Below are 23,508 nucleotides of genomic sequence, written 5' to 3'. Positions count from 1 at the left end.
CAAGCCCACCTGAACTCTATATCTACTTGCACTGCTGCCATCCTAGAACCTGCCTCTTCCCTCAGCCTGGGAGTTCTTGTCTCACTCCTGTGTTGCAGCTTGTCTCCTGATCTTTTTTGGTTGTTTCCCTCATCTTGGTAGAGGACATTCTCAAGGAGAGGCAGCATAACTATCAAGGTTCAAATTCCAATCCCACCAGTTACTAGCTATACCACCTTAAGAACACAGCTCTCTATGCCTCAGTTTCCCCACTGGTAAAGCAGGGAAATCACAGCACCAACCTCCTAGTGCTGTGAAGTTCTGAGGCAAAGCATGCCAAGTGACCGTGAGAGAGCCTGGCAAACAGCAAGCGCTATGGAAGAGCCTAGAGAGTGCCTGTGAGAGGTCACGTCTTTCAGATTCCACCTGTCTAAAATGTCTCTACTTTACATTCACGCTTGACTGATAGCTCTGTTGGGAAGAGAATTCTGAGTTGGAAATTATTATTTCTTGATATTGCTCCACTGCCTTCTAGCTTCCTGTACTGTTTATGATGGCATTTTAATTCCTGAGCCTTCACAAGTGACCTGTTTCGTTTCTCCAACTCTTTATCCTTGGCATTCCCACATTTCATTATAGTGTGCCTTCAAATGAGACCATTCCTATTCATTTTGCTATGTACTCAGTGACCTCTTTTCATTCTAGAAGCTCAAGTCCTTCAACTCTGTGATGTTTCCTTGCATGAATTCTTTATTTCCCACCCTCCAATCTCTGTTTTCTCTTTCTAGATTTGAATAGTTACAGCCCTTAGATTAATCCCATTTTCTTACATGTCCCACTTTTAAAATTTCCTTAACTTGATCTTCCAACCCTTTAATTTTTTAAAAAAGTTCTGCTATAATGTTTAACTCTAAGAGATCCATTGGATTCTCTGACTTCTTTTTGTAACATACTATTCTTGTTTCATGGCTACAACCTTATCTGAGGATATTACAGTTTTTACTGAAATTTTTTCTCTAATTCCTCTGTTTCTATCTGTTGGTTTTGGTCTCTGTTTTTCATGTTGGGGATGCTCTCAGGATATCTGCCGATCCTCAGGTGAACATTCGGGTACTAAAGGGCTAAATGGAAACTCCCTGGATCAACAATGGCAGGGCTTGCCTCTGGGCTTCATTCAAGAAAAGGAGGCAGCAAGCTGGCATTTTCACTGGAGGAAACTAAATGTCAGTAACCGTAGGGGCCAGAGTTTCACAGAGAGGAATCCTCCCATTTTCTGAGTGGCAGGTAAGAACCTGGCTGCCAGCACTGTACAAATCCGACAAACAGGAACTAGAGGTCTCATTCTTCAATTCACAGAGTTTCACTTAATTCTCCTGTTTTCAGTTAGGGCACTCACTATTTAGTGAGCAGTACGAACTCTCAGCATGTATATCAGTCAGGGTTCTCCAGGGAAGCAGAACCGACAGGAGGCACAGACATAAATACTATGAGATTTATTATAGGAACTGGCTCACAGACCAATGGGGACTGGCAAGTCCCGTTCGCCCTCTTGAAAATAAAAGCATACATCCATTTAGTGGCACATCCTAAGAATGTAAAGAATAAAGGTTAAGTCACATTTTCCACCAATTTAAAACCCTGTCTATATACTGCTCACATTCTAGGAAAGGAACAAATCAGCATGAAATATTTAAGTTAGAAATTAACTCTAACTTCAGACTACTTTAAGGAAAATTCATTTGTCCTGAAAAGTGATATTCAAAATCTGTCAACTTAATGCTTAGAAGTTCATTCCTACAATGTCAACTAATATCGTACTCATGCATAAAAAGGCCAATCCTTCAAATACTGGCTAGAGGAATTCTTTTCACGGAAGGATATAATTAAAATTGAATTCAACTAAATTACTCACTCTAGACTTAAATAACTGATCTGGATCTAGCCACTTGGGGTGATGGCAAAGGTAATTCCACATTTCTGCTTAATGAAAAGGCCCATTGCTAATATTATAGGTATAAAATTTTCAGTATCTGGAAGACTTACTGGAAAATTAAAGAAAACTGCTAGCTTGGGACTGACTCAGAATTTGCTTAGAGAGCTGATGGTAATAAACAGAGAGTTGCTCTCACTTTCCACTTGCCTATATATTTGTTTTCTATAAGGGAACAAATTTCTAGTTCAAAGGATCATCATTTCTCAGAAAGTAAGAACAAATTACAATTACAACTGATAATTCAGTTTGGAAAACAGCACACAGCTATTTAACCAAGTTGGGTGGAGGTAGATTTTATTCGACTACCTGGTTTTCACAGTAGAGGATGATCTGACTTTTTTCCCATTCATGTGGTTGAGAACTGTAAGATTTAATACCCCAAAGTAAACTATTTCCCACCAACTAAGCTGCCAGCTAACAAGAGGCATGCCACAGTTTAGATCTGCATTCTCCAAAACATGATTTCACAAAATACCAGTATTCCATGGTATTAAAAGGTGATACACACTAAAGATAAATTAAATGTTAGCAATATTTTGCTCTAAAAATTTACCTTTTAAACCTGCTGGAAAAGAATTAAATGGAAAGAGAGTTGTTTATAGTTTATTCTAGCCAAGAGGGCCAGGATTCAGCATGAAACCACTGGGCATGCAAGGTGTGTAATTCCAGCACCAATATACCCAACTAACCATGATGGTGTGGATTCAATACACTGATCAAGTTGTGATCATTTATTGGCAGTAATCAATGTTTCTGTTATACTATTTTCTGCAGTGCATGGTTATAAATTTAACACATTCCATGTACAATAAATTTGGAAAATGCTAGTACAGATAAAATATGCCCACACCTGAAATATGGATTGAAATAAATGACAAATGATGCCTGAATGATGCCTTTACTAGGGAATTTAGAAACTTAACGTTACTTAAAACAACTGGTATCTTCTTGCTGTTTGTCATAGTGAAAGCTTAAGAAAAATTATTTGGGGTAACTAGTATTCACTAATCTTCTAACCCCCAAAAGAAATCTACATTATAGTAAGTATTCAGTTAAATCATGCAGGACACCAGCAGGAAACAAAGGGCACACTCAAACTGCAGAATGTGCTGCTAATAGTTCCAAGAACCACCAGGGACAGGACAGTAGCCCAGCAGCCCAGAGCTGGCAGTGCTGGAGGCCGTGGCCAGTCCAGGTTCTGAGGGGGCAAGAGGAGAACAGTCACCGAAACACAGGGGGGCAACACTGCGGAGACGATCACCTGAGAGAAGCTGGGCCACGGGAAGAGCCCCCCACCCCCGAACCCACATGACTTCAGAGGGAGAAAGCAAGGAAGATAATTAACCAAACTCGTTCTCCCACCCTCAACCCCACCCCTTCTCCCACCCTCAAACCCTGAGGAAAGAGGGAGCTGAGGGTAGAGGGAGAGTCGATCTGGGGGGCATGTGCTGTGAATTTCTTCCTTGTCTTCTTTCCCAGCAGGTAAAGAATACCCAATATGTGAACCTCTTCAGGAGATGTCGAAATGGCGGAATTATGAAGTCTCTAAAGTGCTTCCTATCATCTGTGTAAAAGAAGTATTACCAAAATCTGGACCAAGGGTTGCATATGCATTTGGCAGAATGAACAAAGCCCTTGAAGGTACTGCCACCAATTTACATCTATCTAACCCTAAGTCTGAGGCTCCCTAATACACTCTAAAACTTCTCTTTGATCTGCATGGTGAAAAAACCCTCCCTGTGGTGCATTTAACTTCTGTGAGAAAGAAACCAGTTCCAACAATTTTCACAGTTTAAATGCTATAGAGGTTTGCATTTAACCAAGAGATAAACACATTAAAAATAGCCCCCTGAATTGCTTTTTACCATCTCTCATAAAACACGTGTTTCTCACCAGTATTTCACATAGTTATTCCACATACTGCAAGGTCCCACTTACATGATGTCTAAGAACAGGCAAAACTAACCACTGATGACAAATCAGCACTGTGGTAACCTCTGACGGAAGGAAGGACTTTGGCTGGGAAAGGGCAAGTGGAAACCCTCTGGAAATGTTCTCCAGCTAGATTCTGTTCTATATTGTGATAAATGTTTATATATCAAGAATCAGTGAGCGGTATAATTATTAGCACATTTCACACACAATTCTATATATATCTATATATATCATACCTCAGATTAAAAAGAAATAATTACCCCATTTAAATGACTTTCATGATTAACTCCTCAGTAAATCGCAAAGAAAACCTTGCAGGTGATAACGCTTATGGGGAGTCAGCAAACCATGACCCACGGGCCAGCAGCCTCTCACACTACGACTGCAGAGTCAAGTTGTTGCAACAGAAACTGTATGAACAGCAAATCTTAAAATATTTACTACCTGACCCTCAGGATACAAGTTTGTCTACCTCTTATTTAAACCTCAATAATATACTGAAACTGTCCCTTCTTCGAGATAGTTCAAATGAACTTCACCCAAATGCCAAAGCATTCATAAGACAGCTTAGTTATTAACCTGATTAACTGGATTACTATTAACCTGATGACTCAGTTCACTGTAATCAAGAATTTCACAAAACTCGAAAGTGGGGCGCAGCATTCTTTTGCATAAGGGTTTATGTTAAGGTACAGATCACAAACTGGAATTCTGTTTGCCTTTGCACAATGTTAACTATTTTTTTAATTTAGTGTCAACATTTTTTAAATGGGTAGGATACACTTTAAAAAAAAAAACCAAGATTTCTGGCTTCTCATGAAAACAAGGAAGCTCCAGCAAGATGGGCGCCACATTCCAGTGCAGCAGCCATCAGCCACGGAAAGCAGCAGGCGTTGCCTTTAAATGAGTAGCACTCTCCAGTCTGGCACAGCCCCCCAAATTCCCAGTGACTCCAACGACCCTGAGGTGAAGCCTCAGCCAATATACTTTGCACTGGGCTTCCAATGCTGTTTTTTTTCTTACAACAGAGTTGAGAGGAAAATGAAATAATGCCTCTGCCGGTGCCTATACAAAAAGTAGGAGAACTGAAGACACTGAGGGTCAGGTATTTCCTAACACTCAGCTTCCCTGTCACCTCACTGACTATTGTAGACAGTAGCCTCTAAGGAGAACAACAAGAGTTAAGAAAAGGCTTGAAAACATCAAGTGGTAGCTTCCAAGACAAAAACCACTGTCATCTTGGGACACGCTGCCTGTTAAAAAGCTTTTTTACTTAAAAAGAACACATAACAATTATAAACACATATGCATCTAAGAGCAGAGCTCCAAAATGTATGAAGCAAATACTGACAAATTTGAAGGGAGAAATAGAAGCTCTACATTAATAATAGGAGACTTTTATATACCACTTTCCATATGGATAGAACTAGACAGCAGATCAATAAGGAAATAGATGACCTGAATAATACTACAAGCCAACTAGACCTAACAATCATATACAAGAACACTTCACCAGACAACAGCAGAATACACATTCTTTTCAACTGCACATGGGTCCTTCTCCAGGAGAGTCCATGTTAGATCTCAAAACAGGTCTCAATCAAGTAAAAATACTGAAACCATACTATGTATCTTCTCTGACCACAGTGGAATGAAGCTGGACATCAATTACAGGGGAGAAACTGGAAAATTCACAAATAATGGAATTTAAGCAACATGCTCTTAAACAACCAATAAGTCAAAGGAATCAGAAGGGAAATCAGAAAATATCTTGAAACAAATGAAAAGAAACCACAAGGTACTAAAACTTATGAGATGCAGCAAAGGCAGTGCTGAGAGGGAAATTTATAGCTCTAAACGCCTCCATTAAAAAAAAGATTAATCTCGAATCAGAGACCTAACCTCACAACTGGGGGATCTAGAAAAGAAGAGCAAACTAAACCCAACATTAGCAGATAGAAGGAAATAAAGATTAGAGCAAAGATAAATGAAATACAGAATAAAATAATAATAAAGAGAATCAAAGAAAACAAAGTTGGTAGTTTAGAAGGATCAGTAAAATTGATAAACCTTTAGCTAGACTGACAAAAAAAGAAAGAGGATACAAATAACTAAAATCAGAAATGAATGAAGGGACATTATTACCAACCCCACAGAAATAAACAGGATTATAAAAAGATACTATGAACAACTCTAAGCTAAGGAAATAGATAACCTAGATGAAATAGGACAAATTCCTAGAGACACACAAACTATGATGATTCAAGAATAAAAGCTCTCAACAGACCAATTACTAATAAAGAGATTGAAACAGTAATCAAGAACCTCCCAAAAGAAAGCCAAGGAAAAGATGACTTCCCTGGTGAATTTTACCAAACATTCCAAGAGGAATTAACAAGAACCCTTCTCAAACTCTTCCAAAAAATTGAAGAGGAGGGGAGACACCTCCTAACCCATTCTATGAAGCCGATTATCACCCTATTACCAAAACCAGATGAAGATACAAGAAAAGAAAATTACAGACCAATATCCCTTATGAATATACATGCAAACATCCTCAACAAAATAGCAAACCAAATCCAACAAATATATTAAAATAACTGCACTTACTGATTCTAGAGCCAAGTGGGATTTATCCCAGGTTTGTAAGGGTGTTTCAACATAAGAAAATCAATTACCGTAACACATCGAAATTAAAAGGACAAAGGACCAAAACCACAATATCATCTCAATAGATGCAGAAGAGGCATTTCACAAAATCCAACACCCGTTCTTGATAAAAACACTCAGAGAACTAGGAATAAAAGGAAACTTACTGGATGGTGGCTAGGTGAGACAGGGCAAAAAAACACCTCCGTGAAAAACACTAGATAAAAACCAGAAAGTGACCTAGAATACCGGTTACAGCATTGCGCCAGCTGGACGAGGTTTGCTAGTACCACAGGGGCCGTATACTTGGTGAAACTGGGAGTCTGCATTCTGAAACGAGTAAGCTGGCTGGAAGACCCGCAGCCACGTGGCGGTGAGGGGAAGCCAGGGGTTGGCGTTTGGAGACCAACTGGTTCTTTAAAAAAATAAATAAATAAATAAATAAAGGGAAAAACGCAGAAGCGGCTGCAGTTGTGACAGTGGGACCCACGCAGTAAAACACAGCAAGAGGGGGCTGGGCCAGCCTCTCGGTGTCTGGCCTGGAGCACAGCCCGCTGCAGATACCCTCAGAGCTGGGGGAGCGGAAGGGAGAGTTGGAAGCAGAAAGAAACCCCGCGGCTAGCAGCTGGCTCCCCGGAGGGCTGGATAAACTCCTGCCCGGGGCCATGCCCACAGCCCAGAGCCCCACCAGTTGTCCCGGAGCTGGGAAGGAGGAACTGTGCGAGGAGGTGGGGATTGAGACGCCCCGTTCGGCCATCTTTGCATCAGGCTGAGAACGCCCCTGCACGGCCCGGCGGCCCAGGGCTTCCCTTGAGGGACAGCGCGCACTGGTGACATAGCACGGCATTCCCTCAGCAGAGGTCCTGGAGGATCGCGGCTGGGACGGGGGGCCCACTGGGAGAACCGAGGGACACTACGCCAAGTCCAGTGGTTCATGGGACAGTGAGAGAGAGGGTCTGGGGCTGAACTGAAATGAAGGCTTAGACTCTTGCAGCGGCCTTGAATCCCCGGGAACCTGAGGGATTTGAATATTAAAGCTGCCCTTCCTCCCTAGCCACCCGGACACATGCCCCACATTCAGGGCGGACGGCTCCAGCAACACACCCAAACTGAGTTCTCCAACTGAATCCCACAAGAATCATTTCCCCACACACCGTGGGGACAAGGTTGAGAACTGACTTGAGGGGTATAGGTGACTCACAGATGCCATCTGCTGGTTAGAGAAGTGAATGCCACGAAACTGTGTTTCTGAAAAATTAGATTGGTATCTTCTTTTTACAACTTGAAAGCATTCTATCAAGAAAAGCAAATGCCAAGAGTCCAAAAACAACAGAAAATCTTAATCCATATGATAAAATCAGATGATACGAAGAATCCAATTCCAAACACCCAAATGAAAATATCAGAAGAGACACAGTACTTGGCACAATTAATCAAAGAACTACAATCGAGGAATGAAAACATGGCAAAGGATTTAAAGGACATCAAGAAGACCATGGCCCAGGATATAAGTGACATAAAGAAGACCCTAGAAGAGCATAAAGAAGAAATTGGAAGAGTAAATAAAAAAATAGAAGATCTTATGGAAATAAAAGAAACTGTTGGCCAAACTAAAAAGACTCTGGATAGTCACAATACAAGATTAGAGGAAGGTGAACAACGTCTCAGTGTCCTAGAAGTCCACAGAACAGAAAATGAAAGAACAAAAGAAAGAATGGAGAAAAAAATCAAAAAAATCGAAATGGATCTCAGGGATACAACAGATAAAATAAAACGTTCAAACTTAAGACTCATTGGTGTCCCAGAAGGGGAAGAGAAGGGTAAAGGTCTAGAAAGAGTATTCAAAGAAATGGTTGGGGAAAACTTCCTAACCTTCTACACAATATAAATACACAAAGCATAAATGCCCAGCAAACTCCAAATAGAATAAATCCAAATAAACCCACTCTGAGACATATTCTGATCAGATTGTCAAATACTGAAGAGAAGGAGCAAGTTCTGAAAGCAGCAACAGAAAAGCAATTCACCACATACAAAGGAAACAACATAAGACTAAGTTGTGACTACTCAGCGGCCACCATGGAGGTGAGAAGGCAGTGGCATGACATATTTAAAATTCTGAGAAAGAAAAATTTCCAACCAAGAATACTTTATCCAGCAAAACTCTCCTTCAAATTTGAGGGAGAGCTTAAATTTTGCACAGACAAATGCGGAGAGACTTTGCCAATAAAAGACCTGCCCTACTTCAGATACTAAAAGGAGCCCTATCAACAGAGAAACAAAGAAAGGAGAAAGACATATAGAGAATTTTAACAGACATATATAGAACCTTACATCCCAAATCACCAGGACACTCACTTTACTCTAGTGATCACAGATCTTTCTCGAGAAGGGACCATAAGCTGGGACATAAAACAAGCCTCAAGAAATTTAAAAAAAAAAATTGAATATACTCAAAGCACATTCTCCAACCACAATGGAATACAAATAGAAGTCAATAATTTTGAATTGTAACTCCACTATTTACTTCCTACATGATATAAAATACACAAACTCCAATGACAAATCAGTGGTTTTGAACTCAACGCAAAATATGTAATTTTAGACAACTATATAAAGGTGGGGAATGGAGGAATATAGGAACATAGTTTATATGTCCTATTGAAGTGAAGGTGGTATCAAAGAAAAACAAGATTGTTATGGATTTAAGAGGTTAATTTTAAGCCCCACAGTAAACACAAAGAAATTATCAGAGAATATGACCACAGAGATGAAAAGTAGAGTATGGGTTAAGAGAAATGGGGAAAGGGGCAATGGGGAGTTAAGAAATGAGTGTAGGGTTGCTGTTTGAGGTGAAGGGAAATTTCTAGTAATGGATGGTGGGAAAGAGCATTACAACATTCTAAAGGTGATTAATCCCACTAATGGAAGGCTAGGGAGGGGGTGGAATGGGAAGATTTAGGCTATATGTTTCCACAACTGAAAAAAAAAAAAAGTCTAAATAGATGACAATTGAATGCCAAGGATGAACCTGGATGGGACTGGAGGATGGAGGACAGGAGGCTCGAAGGGACGCAGTTGAGACATAAGGAAAAGGAAATACAGAATGTAAGCTTTGTATCATTGTTGAATCTCTTGTACTTCTTAGCTGTGCTTAATGGGATTGCATAAAAGAATATTCTTGTTCATGGGAAGTGTATATGTGAATTACAGTGTTTGTTCAAGGATGTGTGCAGCTAGCTGTCATATGTTCAGAAGACAGAACAATAGATGATGGATGATAGGGAGGGAGGGAGAGAGGGAGGGAAAGAAATAGCGATGTGACAGCATGTTGATGGATTGGGCTATTGGGGGAGGGGGTCAGGGTATGATGGAGTTCTGTGTACGGGGGTTAGTACTGTTTTTGCAACTGTTCCTATAACTTTGAATTTATTTGAAAATTAAAAAAAAGGAAAATTCCTCAGAACAATAGGAGTATGTGTGAAAAATCTAGCAACATACTGAAAGTTCTCCCCCTAAAATCAGAACAAGACAGATGCCCACTGTCACCACTGTTACACAACTACTGGAACTAGCCAGAGCAACTAGGCAAGAAAAAGAAATAAAAGGCATTCAAATTGGAAAAGAAGAAGTAAAACATTCCTTATTTATAGATGACATGATCCTATACATATAGAAAATCCTAAAAAAAACAAACAAACAAACAAAAAAAACCCACAACAAAGCTTACGAGAGCTAATAAATTCAGCAGAGTGGCAAAGTACAAGATAAGCACACAAAAATCAGTATTGTTTCAGATAGGTGAACAACACAATTAGCAAACTGAATCATTGGAATCTGTGAGTCTTCTGTTGTTAAAGCAGAACAACCGTTTTTTTCTAACCTAAAGCTTTTTGCCTTCACTACAGTCACAGGAGCTTATTAAGAAATGGAAATGTGCTTGAATTTCCACAAGTACATTTGTACTCTATAAATTCTACAGTTCATATTAGGGAGTCAGGTTGAAATCACATTTTAAAATGCTAATATCTGTGATGAAAGCATAAAGCATGACACACAAACTAATGTCCAGCATTTGGAACTGAAAGACAAACAAAAAGATCATTTGTGACTATGGCAGTGATTGTTCTCTGGTACAAAATACGGATGCAATGCATGCATTTTAAGTGAACTTTAAATTTTAAGTAAAATTCTAGAGTATCATCTTCAAGATTCAGAATTAACATAGAACAAAAGTTGTATGGACACAATCGGGGGTTTACAACCACTTGGCAGAAGCTAGATTACAGCTGATATCTGTCCCACTAAGAAGAAAATTTTAACACAACAGTGCAAGCAAGTTTATATGAGGCATGTACCACTTTAAGAAAATAAACTATAAAGGCTTTAGATCTATTCATGTAACTAGGGAAGTACTATTAGGTGCTACTTAAAAACTATTATATTCATCAAAGCCGAATCTTTACTAACCACACTTTTTAGCCTAATAAATGATACATCTACCATGAAAATAACAGAAAAGGAGTTGTTGCAAAATACTCTAAATTTGTCACTCTTCAATAAACTTCCAAATTGTGTGATGAGATCAGGTTTTATTTGCTAATATATGTACCACCACCCCCCCCCAAGAAAAAGCAAGTTGCAATAGTTTTATTTCAATGCTAAGGTAATTCAAGCCTAATACTTCACTCTGTCTGACATCACATATGAAACTTCAAAGGCTTTTAGCTTGTTCATTTAAGGTGTCTTAAATACAAGTGCTTCTGAAGAGTGGACTTTCATCTTCTTATACCATGTCCACTGCTGTAATTCTTTGCCTGCTCACAAAATTTAGTTTTGTGAATTTCACAGAATGCTAACTAACCTCCAGAACAATTTATTTCCCTCTAAACTGCTTACCTGAATATACTTCCGCTGTGTTTCATCATTTAAGACGTGTGCGACATGCTTGGAAAAAATCTTTTCCCTACCAGTTCTGGCATGGATACCAACCATGGTGACACCGATGGGCCAAGGGGCATTTCCAATGGCCATCTGAAGATAAGCATCATTAGCCTAAGAAGAATAAGAAGGGATCAGAAAAGCAAAATTATGGAGTGGGTAGGAATTTTTATTTCAAGTATTTCACAGGCCTTCGTGACATAATTTTCATCCGTTTCGCAGGAATGCTGGAAATACTACCATTCTCATTATTCAAACAAAACAAATTAAAATGTATGCGAGTGACTGCCCTGCCCAGAACCATACATGTCCACAGAAAAAGAGAACCAAAGCTAAGCTTGAGGGTGAACAAAAGAGCCTCCCTTTCCTGCTTCTGTGCAATGGAGAGCAACCTGTTTTAGATCTGGAATGCCCAGATAGGTCATTTGATGCTCCAACAGAAACCCCTAATTTGGTTCTCCTTTTGACCCAGTCTTCTCCATCAAGGCTTCACAACCCCACCTGAAATCTGCACCACTGTCTGCACACGGAGAAGGTCTTGGGAAGCAGCAGATGCCCTGCCTGCTGAGACTACCCACAGGGTCCTTACAGATGTGTCGACACAGTAAATGCCGGTGCACCAACCAAAGAGCTACAGCCTGAGATTGGCTCATTTTGGCTACCTCAAACCTCTGTTGAGTTCTACAGCAAAAGCTACAAAAAGGGAAGACCAGGGAAAACAAATGGCTCTTTTAAAGCAAGCCTGGCTAGCTGTGAGGAAGAAGGTGGGGTAAAGGGGGAGATAACAGAACACAATTACATTTTAAAAGACCCCAAGGATCTCAGAGAAACTTGGATGGCCAGGCCTCAAAGGGTTTTTAAGTACAAATATCAAACACCTTTGTGAATGATAAGTAGAGTTAACTAAAACAAAAAAAAAAACAAGTACTACAAACAGGCTAACTGCAAGACCATTTTTCTAACCTAAAGATAAACTTGAACTTGCTCTGCTCAACAGACTGTATAAAGCTTAATTTTAGATGCACATATACGCATACGACTCCTGTGTGTAAATTTTAACATTTGACATTAACCGACAAAAATTCCAATATTTAGGTTTCCTAAGTTTCCACAGAAAACTGCCCAAATAGGTAATTACAGCTTCTTGGTCCTTTTCTGCAGTTTATGCAAAATAAACTTCTACCTGATTGTGATACATAATAATGCGGAAAAGGAGCAGGCCCGTGCCTGGAATTGTTTCGGCAGGGTGGTGGCCTCACCAGTCCACTCCAAGGCACTCTTCCTTGAGAGAGTCACGCCACCAACAGAAACCACCTAACAATGACCCTATGACCATAAGGCAAAGGTATCTTCTCTGAGAAAACTAACAGGCTCTTCTAGGGAGTAAACAGCCTCACCAGCACGGGCGCTCACCAAGGGAACAGCCAGGAATGCTGCAGTTCCTTCTTTTGAGGACAGAGCCCCACGTGCTGCTCTGGAAGTGTCTCTGGGACCACAGCACTGAATCCTCTCCCCAGCCTCTCCTGGGAGGCTCAGCCACTAACAGCCCCTCCTCTAACCCTGCAACGGCCCACCACACGGGGCCACATCTCCAAGGCTGCACTTGTGTCTGGGGCCCTTCTCTTCCAGTTCCCTCTGACTGAGACCCCACTGCCTATTTCTGAACTCTGCCCCAGGAACCCCTGGCCACTGCTGCTCTCTCCTTCTACCACCTCCTCCCACAGCCCATCTGGGAGTAAAGACACCAGAACAAGGGGGAAAGTCTTCCCTTGCAAGGGGTCTGCTACTGTTGCAGCACTGAACTGTGAGAGACGGACTCTGGCTTCCTTACTTAGAACATTTTCCCATAGGAATGATTACAAAGGGTGGTTAAATTCCATTGTCTCATCAGTAGAACAGCTCGATGATATAGTGGATTAAATGGGTTTTTATAGCTGGCCTGGAAAACGAATCTATATAACACTGTTTTTCTATGGGAAGGTTTGTTCTGAGCCATAATCAACCTCTCACAAACTTCTAAAATTCAATCCCATTCATAAAATGAACACTGCCGATATACACCTCATTCTCTGAAGAACCTTTAGACTCACCTTACAAAGGACTAAAAAATACAGTTGTGGTCTGAAAGTCTGTTTGAATTCAATGTCTAACTGTAGAGCTGTTAATACAATAGAAAATAAAACTTTTTTTTTTTATCGCCAGCTCACTTCATATTTATTTTTAAATCCAATATATAAAATACCTCCATCACAAATGGACATTTGTATTATGGGCATAACCCAGACAGATATGTTTGTAAGCACAATTTCAATGCACAGCACAGTAATACTGTACCTTCACATATTCTCTCTGCAACATGAATTTAATAATATCTGTTATGGATTCTTTAATATCAGCAGGAAGATTCTAGAAAAGAAAAAAACATAACTCATTTTGGAAACTACTGTATATAATGAAAGACAGACTGCATTTATTCTAAATCGGTATGTCCTGTTTTGAGAAGTTGGTTAACAGAAACCATGTTTGGAGAAGCCTCACCCTTTTCCGTAGCTTTCTGAAAAGTGGCCTGAGGTAGGACTCAGTCTGTTTCTGGGTAGCACTGTTCAGTTTACCCTGCACACTACGTTTCACATAATCTTCTCTGGCATTCAATTCTTTAGCCCAAACGCCAAGAAGAAACTGTTGAAAGAATGGGTAAATTTAGTCTACAATGCCACCCAGTGGTTCAATGAGTTTAAAAGTCCCCTGACCCACAAAACAGTATATTAACATCCTCAAAGTTGATTTCTTGACTGATTAAAATATCATCAAATAAGATTCAACTAATGAACTATTCTGCTGATTTTGCAAGTCACAAACTTGATTACAAACTTCCATATTTTCTACATATTCCTAGGTCAAGATAATCCACCACCACCCCCCAAAAGCACTAGCAAATTTCACAACTAATTATTAGATAAAAATAAACTTTGGTTGTATTTCTATTACATAAAATTAAGCCAACCTAGATGGATCGTCCAGCTGGTTCTGTACCATGACACTTACTAACAGACCCATCACTACTCCACAGAGGATGTTGCAGCATCTGAGCTTTCTTCTACCTATGCAACAGTGACCACAAATCAACCAAAAAGACTAAGGCACCTGACGAAAAGAAGGGAAAAAAGGAAGAGGGATCAAAAAAACCTATAACCCATCCCTCCCATTCCCCAGGAAGCTAGCCCAAGGCCCCTCGGGTTTAACTGCATAAAGCACCCCCTTTCCAGAGAGAAGCACACAGGAAGGCTGAGGAGGCTATTTCCCACCAGTGGCATTACCTGTGGATGTCCTGTACAGGAGAGCCAGTACAAAGGAAGCTCTAGTTCATACTAGTTCCCACACCCTAACTAGTTCCAGGCTGTATCCTGAATAGACTCAGAATCTTGATGACTAAAACAAGTAAGAGCTTTGCTTACATTTAAATCTCTTGGCCTAAACGCAATAAAAGTTTATGAATAAATGCTGAGTAAATCTGGGATTGGCCCACACTCTACCTAGACCACTAAAGAGACAAATGCTGAGAAGATGGAATGAGTCAGTTGTAGCAAGAGCTGGCAGCAATCTGCAGACCTGAGAAAATAAACAGTCTCTGAAAGGTTACTGTGCTTCTTTTTGTTGCTGCCAGTGTCTTTCCACCTTCCTCCTTTCCTTACTGTCATCAGCCTCTCATAAAAGCTTCTGGAACCCTTCCTTCCTGTGTTGCTTTGGAACTGTTATGTACCCCAGAAAAACATGTTCTTAAACTTAATCCATTCTTTTCGGTGTGGACCCACTGTAAGCATGACCTTCTGTGGCCCACCTCAGTCAGGATGGGTCTTAATTCTATTACTGGAGTCCTTTATAAGCAGAATGAAATTCAGACACTGAGGAAGAAAGCCACAGAGGGCGCAGCCAGAAGATGAAATCTAAGGAACCTGGAAGAGAACTGAGAGGCCAGGAGAGGCCGCCATGTGCCAAGCTAAGGACCAAGGAGCACCAGCAACCAGCCCCAGAAAGCCACAGTCTTCAGGGAGAAAGCATCACCCTGATGATGCCTTTAGACTTCTTCCTAACCTCAAAACCATGAGCAAATAAATTTCCATTCTTTAAGCCAATCCACCACATGGTATTTACTTGAGCAGCCGAAGAAACTAAAATGCCTCCTTCCTAGAAAAAAAGTAAGGAACTCCCCAAACCTCTTGTTCATTCTGCTGTTGGAATTTTTGTATGTTTACAATAACTTAGATTCAAAGGGATGGGCCGTGGAAAAAGGAAGCATACATCTTCCTTAATTAGTTTCTACAACGGAGTGCACAGCCATATCATAAACATATGATAAATACACAGTGTGCACATTCAAGCACTGTTTACTGAGCATTTTCCCTTTCCAGACTTTAACCCTTAAACATCCAAAAATATAAAGACCATTCTTACCCAACCAAAATGTCATCCTTTCCTAGCCAAAGGACACATACCTTAAGGAATTTTGTAATGATGTCCATGTCTTTATGATCATCACCTTTTCCTAAAGATTCTCCCAAAGCCTGAAGAAAAAGAAGTAACGCTTCTGTTCATTAGTGAAGAACAACTGAATATATATATATTATCAACACTGGTCTAGGCTTTTTGTTATATATACTGCTCATTTTTTATTTAAAAGCCTGATAGAATTTCCAGATAAGTTAAAAACAAAAAACAAAAACAAAAACACCGATATGCCATTTATATTCAGAGAGCATGGTATCTTTTATGAATCAAAAGACAAAAGAGGAATGGCAGGGAGGGGAGGGGGTTGACTGCTAACAGGTCCAGCATTTCTTTTGGGAGAGACCAAATGTTCTAAGATTAGACTGTAACAATGGTTGCACCATCCTATAAATAACACTAAAAAACACTTAATTGTATAGTTTCTATGGTGAATTATATGGTATGTGATATCTCAAAATAGAAAAAAAGACTATCTCATAAAAATAAATAAATAAATAAAAAATAAAAAAAACAAAAAATAACTTATGCTTTTTATTACATATTAAGAGCTTTCAACTAAGCCATATACTTTTTTCTCATGCTAGATATGTGTATGATACAGCATTGCTTTTTAATTAAGATGACATATATCACTCCACATTCATCACACTGGCATAAATTAGAAAGCATGATATGGCAAGTGTTGGCACGGATGTAGGTAAGGTGTGGGCTGCACAGCCACTCCAGAGAGCCATTCGGCAGGAGTCAGACCAGCAAAATACACACAAATCCAGCAACCCTGCTTTTGAGTCCACAGGTGATCAAGCCCAAGATTTCTCATCACAATGCTATTTCCAGTGGCAGGGAGCTGTCACAATCTGGTTGCCCAAGATTATAGGGGAAACAATATAAAATGCAGTGACTACCACAGTACATGCAGTACTACAGAGCAGTGAAAAGCAAAGGGCTACAGGCACATAAGGCACAGGAATGGATCTTAGAAACATAGCGCTCAGTGGAAAAAAGAAAGTCAAAAAAAAAGGAAGACAATAGTTTAGCACATTATCATTTATGTAAATCTAAAATACATGAATGCAAAACACTACAGGTTTTACAGGAATACCAACAAACAAAAGGATGAACATCAAACATACTAGAATAAATAATTACCTTGGAAGGTAGGAAGTAGGGAATGAGAGTAGAGAATGAGGGAAAAGGAGAATAAATAAATAAAAGTATGAAACAAAAGGCCCTTTGCAATGGAAAAGATGATAGTGTGCTCTGAACTGAACACTCTAACTAAATCATCCGCTCCACAGGATAAAAGGTAAATGGGGATGGGGAGGGTGGGTATAGAGGTTACCTCCAACTCTTCAATAGTGGTGTTTTCTTCATGAACCTTCAAATCATTCTGCGTGTCCTCCTCTCCAGGTTCTTGACCACCCACAATTTCATTGAGGTATTGCTGATCTATCTTATCCAAAGCTGCTTTCAGATCATTCCTCAATCCCTAGGAAAGGTGAAAAAGTCAGTATACCTAATAGGAGATCTCATTGACATTTTGTCTCTGATATTTCATTAATATCTGTAATTCCTTTCTTTTCCTCTACAACGAGTTAAGAGCTTAGCAAAACACATAGTGGCTGACATAAGATTTCAATTCATTTTACAGCTATCATCATTGTCCTTCCAAGTTAATTCTTATGAACATATTTTTACACTTAGAAAGAATGCATTGCAATGACTAGTCTGATGGTCAGAAAAATAAAATAGATGTCAATGACAAATCCAAATAAGAATCTTCATAAATGCTGTAATTTTCCAATGAAGCCTAGTGCAAGTGACCAGGACTCCATTAGAGTCCCCAACCAATTTTCCCAGTTAACTTAATATCTAACCTCATTTCAACTACTCTGAACCCCCAAAACATTCAGAAATGTCCAAGCTAGTGGTCTCATCTATATTCCAGCTCTCAATTGTTTCTAACAAACCAGCAAATTCCACATTCCACACATATCCAGGTCGTGATTATTCTGATTAAAAACTCAAAGCCCCCATTTCCTAAACATGAACAAGAATGGTCTTGAGAATTTAAGAGCCATGGAGTCATGACTGGGAGACAGCTGTAGTGCAGTGCTGAAAATGAAGGCCACTTACTAGCTTTCAGACAACTTACCCTGTGTGCCTCAGGTGCCTCACCTATGATATGGGAATAACAATACTACCTATTATATGGAGTTGTCACAAGGATGATATTTTTATTTTATTTAATACTTACTACATAGTGGGATTTTTCCATGAGCCTTACAAGGATTAACTCATTAAGTGGGTTAATGCACATATAATGCATTTTGAACAGCCTCTGGCACATAGTAAGCACTTAACAAATGTTAACTCATTGTTATTATTATATTAGAAGCATCTCATTTTAGCCTACTATCCTTTGAGAAATACAGAAGACTATAATGCCAGATTTTCCCAAAGGTCATTTCATCTGATTTTCATCCCAGTGAACTGGGTATCATGGCCTCTATTTTACAAACAAAGATTCTAAGGCTAAAAAAAAAGATTAAAAGATTTACCAAAGGTCACAAAATTAATAATGAGCAAATCCAGGAATGGAATCTAGACCTCTTGTCTCTAAGTCCTATGCTCTTTCCTCAAAACCTCATTACGCAAGGTTCTACACTAGACATACAAAAACAGAACAGTCCTTGGTTACCAGGAAGAGATAAACACTAGAAATATAGTACATACACCAACAGAAGTTTATTATAGGAGTGCAGAGAAGGAAGCCATTAATTCCAACTGGGACCAAGAAAAGGTTCACAGAAGAGATGTAATCTTTTGAGTTGTATCTGAATACACATTAGGTATAAGATTTCAACCAAGGCACACAAAAGAAATTCAGAGCAGACAAAAAAACAATTATCATTACACATATAAGAGAATTAAAAGGGCTCATGCAACTATTAGTGTCGTGTGGCTGGAATGGCAATGCTGAGAAATGAAGCAGGAAGGTGGCCTGGAGGAAAATAATGAAAGGTTTTGGAAGCCATGTGGAGGAACTCTATAGAAAACAGGAAGTTGCTAAAAGTTCTAAACAAAGGAGTAAAACCATCACAGTGTGTTTTAGAAGGCTTGAATGAGAAGAGAGATGAAGAGGAAGTAAATAAGAAGGTCAGTGTAACAGTCAATTGTAAATAGAAGCAGTGGTAGCAGAGCAGAGATGTAAATGAGGAGAAGGCTATGAGAGGTATAGAAACAGAATCAATAAAACTTGGTTAGGCGAAGAGGAAGAGATAAGAAAGTAAAAGGAACCACATCCTAGCTTTATCGAATCAGTGCATATTGATCATAAAGTATAACACAGGAGAAAGCATAGTGTCAGGGAAACTATAAGACAGCATGATCTATAATAAGCTTAAACCAAACACAATATGTAGAGAAGTTCAGCAAACAGCTGGAAATGCAACATGCAGTTTGAACTGGTTCTGTGTAACCTGTGGAGTATGGTAATGCATGACTTCTGAGGATAAATCATAAAAAATCTTGCAGCTTCTGCTCAGTTGCACAGAATACATGCACTGGGGGAAGCCAGGAACCACTAATTCCAACTACCTGGAGACTGCCATTCTGTGAGGACACCCTAGACACTAGCCAATGGGTAAGGCACATGGAGAGAAAGAGAGGCCTGGCCAGCCCCCAGCTATCCCAGCCATTCCAACTGAGGGGCCAGACACACGAGGGAAGACACCATTTAGGAGCCCAACTGTACCGGTTTGAGACCTTTGAGTACCCCAGGAAAGACTATGCTCTGTTGACCCACTCCAGTGGGTGCAGACTTATGGGTAGGATCTTTTGATTAGGTTGTTTCCATGGAGATGACATCCACCTAACTGTGAGTGAGACCTTTTGATTAGATTATTTCCACAGAGGTGTGACCCTGCCCATTTAAGGTGGGTCATGATTAGTTTACTGGAGTATTTAAGAAACCTCAGGGGCCGACACAGACCCAGAAGCTTGGAGATGCAGACAGACATTTGGAGATGCTAAGCCAAGAGATGAAGCCCAGAGTTTGCCCCGGAGAAGCTAAGAGAGGATCCCCAGACACTTAGAGAGAAACTGCCCTGGGAGAACAAACAAGGGTGCACAGGAGCTAAGACAGAAAACCTAAGAGAGACAGAAGCCCAGAGAAATTTTGGAGAAAGCCATTTTGAAACCAGTACCCAGGAAAAAAGGACCAGCAGATGCCAGCCACATGCCTCCCCAGCTAACAGAGGTGTGCTGGACGCCATCGGCCTTTCTTCAATGAAGGTATTCTCTTGCTGATGCCTTAGTTTAGACATTTTATGACCTTAGAACTGTATATGTATATGTAGAACATAATAAACCCCCTTTATAAAAGCCAATCCATTTCTGGTATTTTGCATTTGGGCAGCTTTAGCAAACCAGAACACCAACCCAAGGGAGCCTTGAGATTACTTCAGCCACAACCCCTACTGACTGCAATCACATGGAAGACAACAGCCTGGGTTATTAGCCCAGTCACACCACAGAACTGTGAGAGACAATTACCTTAAGCTGCTAAGGTTCAGTCACAGATAACCAAAACAGATTTTATAAATAACAGTTTTTTTAAGCCACTACATTTTGGGGTGTTTTGTTATGCAACCATAAACAACCACACCCATTGCTCAGTAATTGATCGAGAGAGTAATACAAAGTTAATAGGGAGGAGAGACTTCCAGGAAGATGACAGAGAAGGTGAGGCAGAACGGCCCTCTCCTCCATCAGAGTAACTAGAAAGGGGCTGGAGGACACCAGGGACCGTGGTTCCAAGATGTAACTGGCCATAGAGGGACCCCCACAATATGTGGAGGGGCTACCCAACAAAAATGGAGGAGAGACAGCAGTTGGAGAAACGCGGTGAGTGTGTTCTCCATCAGGACCACCCCACCCCCACCCCCCAAGGCTGGCAGCAGCAAAGCCACCGCTGGGCAAGGAGCAAGCAGCAGCTCTCCACTCCTGTCCACCTACTGTGACACTTTGCTAGGGGGTGATCATCCACAGCCAGACAGCAGGGAGCTCCCATGAGGGAACCCAGTAGATGGTGATTCTTCTCCCCACACAAAGTCCAGGGAGGTGCAACAGCGAAAAGTGGGGAAGGGAGAGGCACCATATCAAGGATTGGGAGCCCCTCCCACACCCCAGAGACTCATGGGCACAAGGCAGGCAGAGAACCGGCAGGCAGATCCCACATCCCACTTGCAGGGTGCTCTTAAGCAGGCTCCCTGCCTGTCTGCTCCCAGCACATGTTGCAGCCCGCAGAGCACATGGAGATCCAGTGCACTGACTGGTTCCCCACCCAGTTTGGACTCCACCCACCACACAGGAGAAGTTTGGGGAAGACCTACTTAGAGCACCACCTGCTGGTTGGATTGGGAAACTACACTCCAGCAAACCAAATTATATAAAAATACTTAATTGTGCACTTCCCAAAATAACCCTATCAAGACAAGCAAATGCCGGGAAGCCAGCAGAAAGTTGCAAAACATTTGAAGGATACAGAAGATATGGACAAGCCAAATGAACAAATTAAAAAGCCGGAAAAGACATAAAATTTGGAGCAATTTATCAAAGAAGTACATACAATATTATGGCACAGGATATAAAGGACATGAAGAAGACCCTAGAAGAGCATAAAGAAGAATTTGTAAGAGTAAATAAAAAAACAGCAGATCTCATGGAAATAAAAGATACTGTTGACAAAATTAAAAATATTTTTGAGACACAGAACACCAGATTTCAAGAAGTAGAGAATGAATTAGCAACCTCAAAGATAGGGTGATGGAAAGTGAAAGCACAAAAGAATGAACGGTGAAAAAAATTGAAAAATTTGAAATGGAACTCAGGGAAATGATGGACAACATGAAGCACACCAATATAAGAATCACTGGTGTTCCACAAGGGGAAGAGAAAAGGGCTGGAAAGAGTATTCAAAGAAATTGTTGGGAAAAATGTCCCAAACCTTCTAAACAACATAAATATGCAAATTAAGGATGCTCTACGAACTCCAAAAGGAGTAAATCCAAATAAACCTATGCCAAGACATATACTGATTAGATTGTCAAACACTGAATGAAAGACTTCTGAAAGCAGCAAGAGAGAAGCGATTCACCACATACAAGGGAAACAACATAAAACTAAGTACTGACTACTCAGTGGGTATCGTGGAGGCAAGAAGGCAGTGGTACGACATATTTCAGATTCTGAAAGAGAAAAACTGCCAATCTAGAATTCTTTATCCAGCAAAGCTCTCCTTCAAAATTGAGGGAGAGTTTAAAATTTTCACAAACACACACTAAGAGAATTTGTTAACCAGAGACCTGCCCTGCAAGAAATACTAAAGGACTTTACCAGCTGAGAGAAAAAGAACAGAGAGATATCAAAAGATAGCAGGGGCAGCTATACTAGTATCGGACAAAATATACTTTAATTGCAAAGACGTCATAAAAGATAAAGAGATAATCAATTTTTGAACATTTTCATTACTACAAAAAAACAAAAATAAAAATAAAATTTTAAAAAAAGAGATAAAGAAGGACACTATATATTAATAAAGGGGATAATTCACCAAGAAGAAATAAAACTATACATGTTTATGCACCCACTCAAGGACCTGCAAAATACATGAGACAAACATTGGCTAAACTGAAGGGAGCAACAGACACGTCTACAATAATAATGGGAGATTTCAATACACCACTCTCTTCTATTGATGAAACAACTAGACAGAGGACCAATAAGGAAACTGAGAACCTAAACAGTGTGATAAATGGATTAGACTTAATAGGCATATATAAATTGTTACATCCCAAAGTACCAGGATATACATTCTTCTCTAGTAGCCATGGAACATTTTCCAGGATAGATCATATACTGTGGCATAAAACAAGTCTTAATAAATTTAAAAAGATTGCAATTATTCAAAGCAAATCTCTGATCACAATGAAAGGCAACTAGATACCAACAACCACCAAAGAACCAGATCCTTCACAAATACATGGAGATTAAACAACACACTCCTAAACAACCAGTGGGTCAAAGCAGAAACTCCAAGAGAAATTGGTAAATACCTAGAGACGAATGAAAATGAGAACACAACATATCAAAACCTGTGGAATGCAGCAAAGGCACTGCTGAGAGGGAAATTTATAGCTCAAATGCATATATCAAAAATCAAGAAAGAGCTAAAACTAAACATCTAACTGAACAACTGAAGAGGCCAGGGAATGATCAGCAAACTAACCCTAAAGCAAGTAGACAAAAAGAAGTAACAAAAATTAAAGCAGAAATAAAAGAGCTAGAGAACAAAAAAAAACAATAGAGAGAATAAGCAAAACCAAACAGTTGGTTCTTTGAGAAGATCAACAAGATTGACAGACCCTTAGATAAACTGACAAAGTCAGATAGAGAGAAGACCAAATAAGCAGAATCAGAAATGAGAATGGGATAATTACTAC

At 40.0% G+C, this 23,508-nt stretch overlaps 1 protein-coding gene across 4 annotated transcripts in view; it reads right to left on the bottom strand.

Moving 5' to 3' along the window:
* The window catches only part of PRPF18 (pre-mRNA processing factor 18), a 113,329-nt gene that overhangs the window by 9,654 nt on the left and 80,167 nt on the right, over positions 1-23,508 (bottom strand). For all 4 annotated transcript variants that reach the window (XM_037845145.1, XM_037845144.1, XM_037845146.1 and 1 more), the window contains 5 exons: positions 17,346-17,492; positions 15,991-16,059; positions 14,036-14,176; positions 13,832-13,903; positions 11,456-11,611 (listed from right to left, as the gene is read on the bottom strand). In XM_037845145.1, the coding sequence (XP_037701073.1) occupies positions 11,456-11,611; positions 13,832-13,903; positions 14,036-14,176; positions 15,991-16,059; positions 17,346-17,492 (585 nt within the window). The remainder of the gene's footprint in view (positions 1-11,455; positions 11,612-13,831; positions 13,904-14,035; positions 14,177-15,990; positions 16,060-17,345; positions 17,493-23,508) is intronic.

Source organism: Choloepus didactylus, chromosome 8 (genome assembly GCF_015220235.1).
Source record: "Choloepus didactylus isolate mChoDid1 chromosome 8, mChoDid1.pri, whole genome shotgun sequence".
Lineage (NCBI taxonomy): Eukaryota > Metazoa > Chordata > Mammalia > Pilosa > Megalonychidae > Choloepus > Choloepus didactylus.
This window is presented reverse-complemented; position numbering and strand designations above follow the sequence as displayed.